Source organism: Capra hircus, chromosome 2 (assembly GCF_001704415.2).
Source record: "Capra hircus breed San Clemente chromosome 2, ASM170441v1, whole genome shotgun sequence".
In the NCBI taxonomy this organism is placed as follows: domain Eukaryota; kingdom Metazoa; phylum Chordata; class Mammalia; order Artiodactyla; family Bovidae; genus Capra; species Capra hircus.
In genome coordinates this window covers 28,495,219-28,507,830 of record NC_030809.1, presented here as the reverse complement: position 1 = coordinate 28,507,830, position 12,612 = coordinate 28,495,219, and the positions used below count along the sequence as shown (strand labels likewise).

Here is a 12,612-nt window from a genome sequence, read left to right as displayed (position 1 = left end):
GCACTCAGACCTGAGGGCCAGGCCGGGTTCCCAAACTATTCTGGGAATGGAAGGACTGGGGATGGGAGAAGACGTGACCTTCCCACTGTGAACTCACCCACCTCTCCCCTTAGGCATGAGCTTAAGAAAAAAGAGAAACAGACTTGAAATCCAGTCTCCATGAGCTCTCCCAGGATCTGTGGCCTCCTCTACCTGTACCCTAACTTCCCCGCCTGCTGCTTTCAGAGGTTTAAGCCAGGCCTGAACCCCCCACCCCTCCAACCTCCAAATAAGTAAAACGGAATGAGCTTGAGTGAAAAATCCACTTTAATAATCCAGCTTCAGCTCAGCTGAGAACGTCCCCTCTCACGTGTGAGAGAAGTCTCTGCAGAGGCCTCAGTCGACCAGGAGGCTACGGCTCAGAGAAGGGAACAGCTCAAAGAAGCCCTAAAAGAGAAGGCAACATGGGATTTGCGCTTAGTGGAGACCAGCCTAGGGGTGCCCCGCTGCTCACTGTCCACCAACACAGCCCAGCAAGAGAGAAAGGCGTAGTTGCTTCACCCACAGTTGATTGCTGTCAAAGTCTTCGCATCCCCAATCTCCTCTCCAACCTTTAATTATCCTCTAGGGGCTGATGAGGGCCCCTGAGCCTTGAGAAAAAGGGGGACCCTTCTTTTCCTACATGGTAGCACTAAGACAACCAGCCCCATGCACGGGCCGGTCAGTTGGTGATAGTGCCCAGGACTGATCTGGGTACCAGATGCGGAGGGAGCCTGGCTCCCAGTGATGGGGGAGGGGGTTCAGGGTCACCTTAAAGAGAGTGAGGGTCTGGAGTACTCCTGTGGTGCAGGCTGTCTCCCGGATGGAATGCATGGCCAGCTGGGGGCTGCCTAAATCCAGCACCCGCAGACCAAGCCGAGAAGCCAAGATAGGTCCAATGGTGGTGCCGCAGGGCGAGTCATTCCGGACCATGAGATCCTAAGGAGAGGAAGAGCCGTTCCTGAGCAACATGTATCACCTGCTTCTTAAGACCCAGGAGCAAGTCACCTTAGAACTGAGGGGCTGAAAGCAGTCTGGTACATCAGCCACTCCGACCTCCCCAAAGAGTGGATGCGACTGGTGTAAAATCACAAGGCTGACACTAAGGCAGGCCCAAAGGACAGGATATTCTGAACTGGTCCCATTCTCTCCATCTGCACTACCACCACCTCAGTTCCAGCTACCTCATACAGCCTTTCACACAATCCATTCCCCACAGAGCAGGCAGGGGGACTGGAAATATATATGTACCCTTTATGTCACCTTGCTTCATAAGATGCACCCTCCACCCCACCCACACACAAAGAAAAGTCACTCAATAATCTTAGTGGTTTTAAAAATATAGCTATGGCAAGTTTTTAACTACTTGATTTGTATTCTGGTAAACAAAAGTAAATATATGATGGTAAATATACCATCATAATAACAATGGTAGACATGAAGGTTTTCCAAATAAAAGAAAACGACAAAACCAAAGTAAGTAGTAACTGCTTTTTTTTAAAAAAATGAGAATTGCAGTATTAACTCACGATTTTTAAAATATGTACATTTTTCCTAGCTATGTCCTTAGAAATGACCCCAAAGCATTCCTCCCCCCGCCCCCACAATAACAATAAACACTCATGATGCTAGACTAGCCTCTAACATCAATATCCATCAAAAGCCACCAAGTCTGGGGAGAGAAATGAACAAGATGAGCCTGAAATTTCCTCTTGGGCCAAAAAGCAAGACAACTACCCAGAGTCATGACAAAGAACACAGGAGTTATGTGGAAAGGACTCCCGCTGGTCAAAGTCATGACAATTTGAACGTGAAATGACACAACTATGTGGACCAGATCCGCCTGAACCAATGAAAATCCATGATTAATGACCATCAAAAAGAGAACCTCTTATTTGTTAGCATTTGAGGCAGCCATTAAAACACTTCACCTTGAAAACTGGTTATTAAAGGGAACAATAAGTATTTGTCCTGACTTTCCAGGAGCAACCATACTTCACAATAATCAAATGGCCCTACTAGATGGGAGAGTTCTACTTCACACAAGAATGATAGCTAATAAATGTAAAAGGAATAAAAAAAAATGGAGGGGGGCATTTTTTCAGTTAATACTAGTGAAATTATGGATTTAGGCAAGGATTATCAATTGGTGTTAAAACTTAGCACTTGTCTGATCGATGGGAAGCTCATCACTTGTACAGGTTACTGTCCGGTCAAAGGAGGAATACCTCCCTGCAGTGGAGGGACTGAGGGCAGCCCTCCCAGTCTGGTGATCAATCTTTCTATCACTAAGGGTGAATCACCCAGATCGTATGTGGACGATGCAACGTGAAGGACACACCTGTCACGATGTCTTCTGGTCAAAAAGGTTTAACCTGAATCCATCAAGCCTTTACATATGAATTCTAGATTACAGGAAATACACGGGCCAGAGGCTTAAACTCAACACCACCATGAGAAAGCAACGAGGAAAATCCAAAAAGGAAGAAGACATCACATGGGATGATGAGCCTGGTTTCTTCAATAAGTCAATGTTATTTAAAGAAGAACAGCAAAAATAGGTGGGGTAGCTGTGCTAGATAAACCACCAGATATAACACATGGTCCTGCACTGGAAACCAAAGTGGGACAAACTGTAAAGAATGTTTTGGGGATAACTGAAAATGACCTGTGTATGAAATGAGACATAAATTTACAAAAACTAAAATTTTCTGAAATAGAAAGATGAAGAATACTGAGTGAAAGAGGAAACAAAAGATATATCCAAGATGATTTCATTTTTTTTAACAAAACGTGTGTTAAGTATATACATAGAAAAAAATCTGGAAGAGTACGTACAAATCTCTCGGGATTAACGTTTTATTTTCTCATTTCCATTTATATTTTCTAAAGCACACATGCCCTGCTTCTGCTGTAAGATGTTAAAGAGAAACCCCCCCCAATGTCCTCCTACTGCCTTAGCAAAAGATCCGAACACCCTTCCTGCCTAGGAGGCCCAGCCAGACTGGCTCCTCCCCGTCACGCTCTCAGCCTGGCTCTACCACTGCGGCTCTGGCTGCTCCTAATGGACCAAGATCACTCCTGCCCACTGGGGGGCTTTTGCCTTGCGGCTTCCCTGGTGGCTCAGACAGTAAAGAATTTGCCTGCAATGCAGGAGACTCGGGTTCAATCCCTGGGTCAGAAAGATCCCCTGGAGAAGGAAATGGCAAGCCACTCCAGTATTCTTGCCTGGAGAATTCCATGGACAGCGGAGCCTGGTGGGCTGTAGTCCATGGGGTCACAAAGACTCAGACATGACTGAGTGACTAATTCTCACCCTTGGGCAGGGATGCTATTTGCTCATAGCAGCCTCATTCTCAATGCTTAGGTCTCAGCTCAAATGTCACCTCCTCAGAGAGGCCTTACTGAAAATAGAACAACTCAGTTCTACAATGTGAGGTGGGGGAAGCTACAGTGGCAGAGAGAGCCCTAGGCTGCAGTTCAGGATGCCTAGTCCTGACTTATCAGGACCTCCCTGCTATGTCTATCATTAGACTACCTGGGCTCCAGCCCTTGAAACATATATTATCCTAACATGGATCTTAATCATTGCATATTTTTCCCTCCCTCCCTCTCTAACTAGATGGGCTGTTGCCAAGGCAAGAATGACAATGAGTTCAGGTTTCCTGGCCCTGAACTTCTCTTATGGAAGCCCCCAGGGCATGTAAGAGAGACACAGGGGGAGCTGGAGGTGCTGAGTGGGAAATGGTAGGACTAACTCTCTATGTGCCACGAGGACACTGCACCTTTAACCCCATTTTCCAGGAGTGGAAACAAAATCAAGGGAAATTAGGAGATGAGTCCAGGGTCACAGGACTAGCATTCCGTCAGAACCAGAACTATTCCCGGCTCTGCCTATATCCAACCCCACTGCTCCTCACTCAACTAGAGCCCTCCTCCACTAAAGACAGTCTACGAGGCCCCCCGTACCGGGGGACCAACTGCCTGTGCCCCCCACCCCACCTTCCCAGGCAGGGTCCACCCTTACCTGCAGGGGCACCCCGACATTGCTGGCCACCTCTCGGATCAGGGCCTCTGAAACTGCATTCGAGGCGTAGCGTTGCTTACTGTTCACCTTGATCACAGGGCCCTGGGGAGAGGGAAACCAGGAGTTGAGAGGGAGGCAGAGATGCCTGACAGGTCCAGAGGGAACAGGACGGGGCCTGGAACCAGCCAGGCCTCCAGACACCAGAGAAGCAGGAGTGCCTCACCTTGTGGAATAAGGGCCTATGGTTCTCCTCGTGCTTGTCCCTGTAAGAGACCGAGAAGGGCCAGGGATGGCCAACAGCAGCTGTCAACACCCACCACTCGCTCACAGCAGACATCGCTAATACAGCATTCTTTCCCACCCAGCCTGCAGGACCTCAGAGTCAAGCTAAACACAGGGCTCCAGGCAGCCTCTTGCAACAGGGGGGCGGTGGAGGGGGCGGGCGGAAGTAAGTCTGCAGACAGAGCCTATTTGGATGGGTTAGGCATGACGTGACTTTGACCAAGTCAGGCTAAAGAGCAGTCAAAAGGAAATCCCCACAGAACCTCCTGGCAGAATGAGGAGGAAGGGGAAGGGGAGAGGCGGAGCCCCACGCCCAGGGCTGAGCCTGAAGGCAGGTCACGCTCGTTTCCAGCTGTGTGAGGCCTGTGTGCCGGGTGCAGGAGACTCACAGGTAGTTGGGGTGCACGGCATGGGCCATGTCTGCGCTGATCATGTAGGACTTGGGGATGGCTTCCTCAAAGGCCGTCAGGTGCTGGGGCGAAGCCGAGATCCGCCGCAGCACCAGCTCCGTCAGCAGTGACTGTGCGCCCTGCGCGCTCTCCGACCCCACCTGGTGACACAGAGGCCCAGCTCTGGGGGTCTGGTGTGGGGGGCTGGAGCTGGAGGCCAGGAAGAGGGGCCCACTGCCCAGAATGGCTCAGAATCTCCACTGAACCAGTGGGTGGGAATGTGGACTGTTATCAGCCACTTCCCCAACCCTATACCACTGAAAAGCTGATGGTGAGCTGGGGCCACCGTCTTTAATTCTTGGCCATCTCCAGGGCAGAAAGAGAACTGTCCAATCCACTTCCACTTCTAGCTGCCTTCCTTCTCCTCTGCCATTTGGGGTTCAGCCCAGGTGCCCCATCTCCCTGGTCAATCTTTCGTGCATGTGACAGGAGCTGCTAACCCTGACATGTGCGGTTACAGGAAGCTGTGCAGGCGTCTCAGCCGGCACCCTAACCCAAGCACGCAGGGTGAAGACCCAGCCTGCGCCGGGCCCTGGGGCTGCTAGGGTAAAAGGGCAGAGTCCTTGTCCTCCAGGAGCTCACCACGTGGCACCCAGAGACATGGGAGGTGTCATCACACTAGGAGCAGGTACAGGCTGAGCCAGAGGGGACAGCGAGAGCTGAGCAAGCACCGGCAGTGTCTGGCTCATCCCTGGCACCTCCAGAAGAGCCCTGGCCCGTGGCAGCTGCTGGACACCACTGGCTGCACAAGACTCCCAGGAGGAGACCCTCCCCAGAGCTCCCCACGCACCTCTTCATTGTCGTAGAGGGCGATCATGCGCACGTGGGGATCCGCGGCCAGGGAGGCAGGGGCTGAGCAGGAATCGATCAAGGCCTGTTGGGGGAGGGGGCAAAAGCATCATCCTCCCCACTCCTCCTTCAATAACTCAGCCCACCAACACCTGGGAGGCTCACTTGCCCACCTCCTGCCATCAAGGCTGGAGTGAAGCGGGCTCCAGCGGTCACCGGTCTGCATCTCTCAGGGTGCTGCCAGGTGGAAGGACATGTGGGGGGCCTTTTCGACGAGATGGGGGAAAAGCTCTCTCTCTCCTCCCTCACATGTCTTCCCACACAAAAGGCAGGAGGGTGTGTAAGACGGAGGGGAAGGGCTGAGAATTCCAGCAAGTCAAAAGGACCACACAGGTCACATAAACTAGTTGGTCTTGGCAACAACACTGAGGTCCAAAGAGGTGACTGTGACTCCATTGAGGTGACGTGACTGGCTGGCTGGCTGGTGGCTCAAGTGGCTATGAGTCCCAGGTCTGGCTCTGGTCTCAGTTACAGCCCAAAGCCTGTCTCTGAGAACAGGATGGGGTGCAAAGGGGAGTACGGAAAGGACAGAGGAAAGAGCAGGGGTGAGAGGTGAGGAGGAGGGGAAGTGACCAGGGTAGAAAAAAGGGGGGGAATATCAATGCAACCTCCCAATGAGATGCCAAGGCTCAAAGGCAGCTAGGTGGGCTTAAGCCAGGGCTTGGGGGGGAAGGCTAAAGGGAGGGGATGATACTGCTATACAGGATGCTAGGGTCTTTCCTTTAAAGCAGACCTTATCTTAAAGGAGAAGCAGGACAAATCTCTGTGAGGCTCTGAACAACCCTTCTGTCGACCTCATCCCTCCAGCCCAGCCAGTGCAAAGATGGGGCCCAGAGGAGTGACGCTGAGGCTGCAGCATTTAGGCCTCTCCCCATGGTCCACCCGCATCAGGGGTCTTCTCATGACCCATAGGACTCGAGGTGGTCCTCCCGCCCAGTGCTCCTGGGAGTGCCCCAGCTCCTCACCTGCAGGGCACAGAAGCAGCTGTGCAGGTTGTCCAGCCGAGGGGCAAAGATGAACTCCTCGTAGGCACCACCCAGGACCTAGAAAGACACGACGGTCATCCTGATCTTCATCCCCTCCCCAGGACTCAGCCTCTTCTCTCTGCTCCCTAGGAGCTGCATTTGAACGTATCTCCTTGATTCCTTGCCCAACCTCTCCCAGCCTCTGGCCCAGAGCACTCAGCCCTCTGTGCTGAGCTGAGCAGAGGACAAAGAAGGGCCAGGCTGGAGCTGCAGGAAGGAGGGTGCAGGCCTGTGGTTCCTGACCAGTTCCTGTGGGACAGGATAAGGGAGAGACCAAACAAGAAAAGGAGAATGCCAAGGGACTAAACAGAGGAGACTAGGCAAGAAATAGAAACTTAGCACATGTCAAACATGGGCGAGCATCCAAAGACACGGCCATCTCCTACGGTCAGCAACTGGGAGAGATACAAGGACAGGCTCCAGGAAGGGGGGGCGGTGTCCGTCCAGGCCTCCCGTCCTCAGCGGTTTGGAGCCAGCACAGGTCAAAGTGGACAGGGACCCCAGTAGCGGAAACTCCTTGGGAAGTTGTGGAAAGCTTACACCCCCACCCGAGACAGCCTGAGCAGACAGACCTGGCGTGGGAAACCTGCTGTTTTTGAGAACCACTGCCCTGGAAGCAGAGCGGAGTGGCCTCTACTGGGAAAACAGTGAAGTGAAAGTGAAAGCCGCTCAGTCCTGTCCGACTCTTTGCAACCCCATGGACTATAGTCCATGCAATTCTCCAGGCCAGAATACTGGAGTGGGTAGCCATTCCCTTCTCCTGGGGATCTTCCCAACCCAGGGATCGAACCCATGTCTCCTGCATTGCAGGCAGATTCTTTACCAACTGAGCTATGAGGGAAAACAGGGATGAGCATAATTGGAGGACTGGCAGAGGTGATAAGCGCTTCAGGGGGAGACATGCTGGCGCCAGCTGGGATCCCAGGGTCCCCACCCACAAGTTCCTCACCGCAGGCTGAGTGTCAGCGAGACACAGCTCCATCTCCAAGATGTCCTCAGGGCTCAGCCCCAGATGGGCGCAGAGAAGGGACGTGAGGACCGAGTGGTGCCGCTCATCCTGCAGGGCAGGGGGTGCTGAGGGGAGGGCTCACTCCCCACTCTCTCCCCTTCTCCGGAACCAATCTCTTCCCCCCTGTGCAACCCTCCCCACAAGCAGGTGGCTCTTACTGTAGCATTGAGGGGGCCTGGCTCAGGAGTCCCCTTCTCCAGCTCCTCCTGGATGGATGTGGCAAGAATGGGGACCCTGCGGGGAGACACGTGAGAGGGACGTGGGGGGAGGGCTGGAGGGCACAGCCAGGTGGGACACCCTGCATCAGGACCCAGCGCTCAGGCATCCCCTGATGGGGAACTGCCCTGGTCCCTCAATTCCCAGCTCCCTCTTAGCAAAGCAGAGCTTTCAGGGCCCCTAAACATCGCTGGGTCCGTGGGGTAGAACCTGATCGTGGCCACCGTTAGGGAGTGGTCTCCCAGATCCCAGCAGGACCCCCCACCATCACCCATGCTGCACCCTCCCCAGCTCCAGGCCACCATCGCCTTCACCCCGTCTCACAAGTGCATCTCCATGTTGGGCCCAAAGTTCTCATTGACGTTTCTCTGCAGATGGATGGCCAGGTGCGGGATGCGAAGAATGGGCCTGTCCACATGCACCAGCCGCTGCTCCAGCCGGCCTGAGGTAGGGCACTGGGGCCAAACAGGCAGGGTCAGCCCAGGTGGGGGGCCCCTGCATCCGCAGCTGGTTAAATCCCCTACCTCGCCCAGACTAACCAAGGTGGTCCTCTGACCCGGGCTGCCCCTTCCCACTTTCCCTGGGGGGCTCTCTGCAGGTTCCCTGAAGGGAGGTGACAGTCAGCCTTCAGGCAGCTGAAGCTCAGGGCCTCCCAGATCCAACCCCAGGCCCCACCTTGACAATGACACGTCCAGCCAAGGTTAGGTCACGGTCAAACCAGGTGCTCCAGATCCCACCACCGTAGGTCTCCACGCCAACCTGCTGGAAGCCCACCTGGCTGCGGCGAGAGCGCCGTTTCACCTGAGTGGGACAGTGGGGAACAAGAATTCAGAAAAGGCCAGGCGGCATGGTTTGGCGCTGAGAGGATGGGTAGTGTGACACAGAAGGGCCCCAAGTGTGGAGGAAGGAGCTGACAAGTTTTCTTCTCTGCACACCCCCTGATGCCTCCCCTCTCCCAGGCAGCCCCACTTCCTTACCCGGAGGCAGGGGCTGTCTGTGTGGGCCCCAATGAGGCTGAAACCATTGCCGGGAACGTACTGGCCCCCCACAGCAAATGCGATGATGGTGGAGGAGTTCCTGGTCAGGAAGTACTGGGGTGGGGGTGTATAGCTGGATTAGCCAGAGCACAGGACTTCGAGCCCCAGCCCAGGTTCCTACCTCTCCGCCCCCACCCCACCCCCAGTACCTTGCTCTCCGGCTTGATATCCCAGCTCTCGGTCTCCTTGAGTTCATGGAAGCCGGCCTGGAGGAGGCGGCTGCGGCACTCGGCCACCGCTATAGGGAAGGAACCCTCTCACGGTTGATAGAAGCCGGGAGGAGGCACACCGGCTCCCCACCCGCCCCCTGCCCTGGTCACTCACCGTGGAAAGGAGAGGGGCTCCTGTTGACGAACTTGAGCAGTTCCCGGGCCGCGGCCTGCACCGCCTCTTTGCGGGCCCTGCCGCTCATGGCCACCTAGAGGACGGGGGTCGCTCATAAGCCTACGAGGTCTAGGACCCCTGACCCATCTTGGCTTCGGGAACCTCCCCAGCCAATCCCGCCGAGTGAGGGCTCGCAGGCTCAGACCTCGGCTTCCGCCCCTTTCCCCACACCAAGAGACGCCTAAAGCCGGGCTCCAACCCACCGGGAACTACTGCAACCCTCCCGCTGGACTCCCCGCCCAGCTGGTCCCAGACGGCCCGCCCCCTAGTCCGAGTTTCCGTCCGGCCCCACCAAGTCCATCCCCATGTGACCGACCAGCTGGAAATCCCGGTCAGTTCCCAAACTCTGAGCTCGCAATCAGAGGACCCTAACTCTGAGCCGGCCCTTACACCACGTGCGTGACCCCACCCCGGAACCAATGCCCTGTCCCCTAGGGAACACCCGACCTGGGTCTCACCCCTGAACAACCCGGGAAGGTAAAGTCACTTGGGATCAGACTTTCGGTTTCGTTTAGGGTCGGGGGGAGCCCCCCACGTCAGCAAGCGCGCTGCTGAGCTTGGACCCGAGCGCGCACCTGGCCGGGTCTAGGATCGAAGTTCGTCCGGGACGAACAGAGGCCACCTACCTGCATGGCCTTACGTGTGGGCCTGCGTCCCGGTGCCCGGCCCCTGCGCACAGCCCGCCCCGACTCCCGCCGCTATAGCCCCGCCCCGGCCCTGAGGCTCGCCCCGCCCCGCCCTCCGCCCCTTCTTACGGGGGTGGCGGACGCCCTCTGCCGTCCCGGAGGTGCTAGGACAGCCTGGAACCGCCTGCCCAATTCTTTCACCCCCAACCCCCAAGTTAGGGAGCCCGGGAGAAAACGCCTCCACCAGCTCACCTGGTCACCTGGGTGTTGTACAAAGTGCTCTCTCTCTCCACAGGCACTCTGGTGATAATCAAAGCAACATGGTTAATGTTCATGGAGCGTTGACGATAAGTTTTAGTTTTATAATAAAGGTTAATGCGCTAGGTAGTTTAATCTTCATTGCCCTTTCAACTTTATATCTTTACTGTCCCTGGTCAGGGAACTAGATCTCAAAAGCAGCTGTGAAGGGAAAAAAAAAGGACAGAAAACGACAAACTCCATATATTCTTGTAGGCAGTTCCAATATTCCTATGTCAAGAGTGGCAAGTAGCAATTTTTAAAACCCAGGAACACATTTGGTCATAATGACCATCATTTAAAAATCTACAATCAATGCTGCAGAGGGTGTGGAGAAAAGGGAATCCCCTTACACTGTTGGTGGGAATGTAAATTGGTCTATCCACTAGGGAGAACAGTATGGAGTTTCCTTAGAAAACTAAAAGTAGAGCTAACATATGGTATATGCCCAGCAATCCCACTCCTGGGCATATATCTGGAGAAAATCATATTTCAAAAGATACATGGGACTTCCCTGGTGCTTCAGTGGTTAATCAGACTCCGCCTTCCAATGCAGTGGATGTGGTTTTGATCCCTGGTCAGGAACTAAAATCCTACATGTTGCAGACAACTAAGCCTGTGCCACTACTCAGCAACAAAAAGATTCCACATGCCGTAACTAAGACCCGGCACAGCCAAATCAGTATTTGAAAAAAAAGAGAGAGAGAGAGAAAGAGAAAAGATACATGCATCCCAGTGTTCACTGCAGCCCTACTTCCAATAGCTGGGACATGGGTGCTACCTAAATGTCCATCGATGGATAAACAAAACGGATAAAGAAGATGTGGTACATATATACAATGGAATATTACCCAGTCATAAAAAACCAATAATATAATGCCATTTGCAATGAGAAGGATGGACCCAGAGATTGTCATACTTAGTAAGACAGAGGAAGACAAATATATGATATCACTTATATGCGGAATCTAAAAAAATGCTACAAACCAACTTATTTACAAAACAGAACTAGAGTCACAAATGTAGAAAACCAACTTATGGTTCCCAAGGAGGAAGGAGGGGAGGGTAAGCTCAAAGATTGGGACTGACATATAAACACTACTGTATATAAAATAGATAATAAGCACCTACTGTATAGCACAGGGAACTCTACTCAGTACTCTGTAATGATCAATATGGGAAAAGAATCTTAAAAAGGAGCATATGTATGTATATGTGTAACTGATTGACTTTGCTGTACAGCAGGAAGTAACACAACATTGTAAACTATACTTCAATTTTTACTGGCGTATAGTTAACATTAAAAAAAAGGAAAAAACCCAGGTCCTTGCCTAGCCATTGATTCTGATCAGGACTCTTGGTGGTCTCTAGCTTCAACACAGGGGCCAATTACCAGGGGTGTTATAAACACTCCAGGGATTACAGGTGGATGGAGCAAGCTGCTGTTTATGTACTGGAGTAGGAATGTCAAGGGAGTGAGGAGTAGTTGGAAAGATCCTTCGGCCCTCAATTCAAAGGAATAGATATTGCAATGTCGTATTCAGGAATATGGGCTTCCCTGGTAGCTCAGCTGGTAAAGAATCCACCTCCAATGCAGGAGACTGTGGTTCAATTCCTGGGTTGGGAAGATCCCTTGCAGAAGGGATCGGCTACTCACTCCAGTATTCTTGGGCTTCCCAGGTAGCTCAGCTGGTAAAGAATCCACCTGCAATGCAGGAGACCGTGGTTCAATTCCTGGGTTGAGAAGATTCCCCTGGAGCAGGGCATGGCAACCCACTTCAGGATTCTTGCCTGGATAAGCCCCACTGGCAGAGAAGCCTGGCGGGCTACAGTCCATGGGGTTGCAAAGAGTCAGATCCAACAGAGCGACTGAGCACATTCAGGAATATACACGCTAGGTGACGGGTTAAATTCATGGCGTTCCCTCATCATTGCCTGTAATGCCATGATGTATAAAAATTCACTGCTGAGTGGGACATGAAGAGAATATTCTTGCTCTCTGAGGAGCCAGGCTGGCTACTGGTGAAGGAACACATTCAAGGACAGTGACAAGAGCAAAAACAGGGATGGATGCAAACAGGGTAAGGGAGGGAGACTTAGCTCAGAACTCGTTAATGTTCTGATCTCAAAGAAGAGCACTTGTTCACAACAATTGCAAATCAACTATACTTGAATAAAAAATAAATAAATGAAACAATTCAAATGAAAAGTAAAATGTATCATGTTTTTTAAAAAAGTACACGTTAATGTGAGCAATTCAAATATCAATAAAAGGCAAAACTTAGAAAGTGAGAGAAAATGTTTGAAAAATTGAACATCCAGTCTTAATAAAAACAAAATCAGGGAATTCCCTAGTGGTCCAATGGTTAGGACTCCACACTTTCACTGCCAAG

General features: G+C 52.6%; 1 protein-coding gene across 4 annotated transcripts; it reads right to left on the bottom strand.

The window, feature by feature from the left end:
• Positions 289–10,009, bottom strand: DNPEP (aspartyl aminopeptidase). Of its 4 annotated transcripts, none has more exons than XM_018058979.1 (15): positions 9,923–10,009; positions 9,237–9,330; positions 9,062–9,150; positions 8,853–8,966; positions 8,551–8,676; positions 8,200–8,330; positions 7,818–7,893; positions 7,600–7,707; positions 6,591–6,668; positions 5,567–5,650; positions 4,717–4,877; positions 4,269–4,308; positions 4,046–4,147; positions 790–957; positions 289–426 (listed from the first exon to the last, which is right to left on the bottom strand). In XM_018058979.1, exons 1-15 carry the CDS (start codon positions 9,926–9,928, stop codon positions 376–378), a joined length of 1,428 nt encoding a protein of 475 aa, XP_017914468.1. In that variant the 5' UTR covers positions 9,929–10,009; the 3' UTR covers positions 289–375. The 4 variants fall into 4 exon arrangements, with proteins under 4 accessions (XP_017914468.1, XP_017914470.1, XP_017914473.1 ...); XM_018058981.1 differs by lacking the exon at positions 9,923–10,009 and adding an exon at positions 9,613–9,692; XM_018058984.1 differs by lacking the exon at positions 9,923–10,009 and adding an exon at positions 9,500–9,518.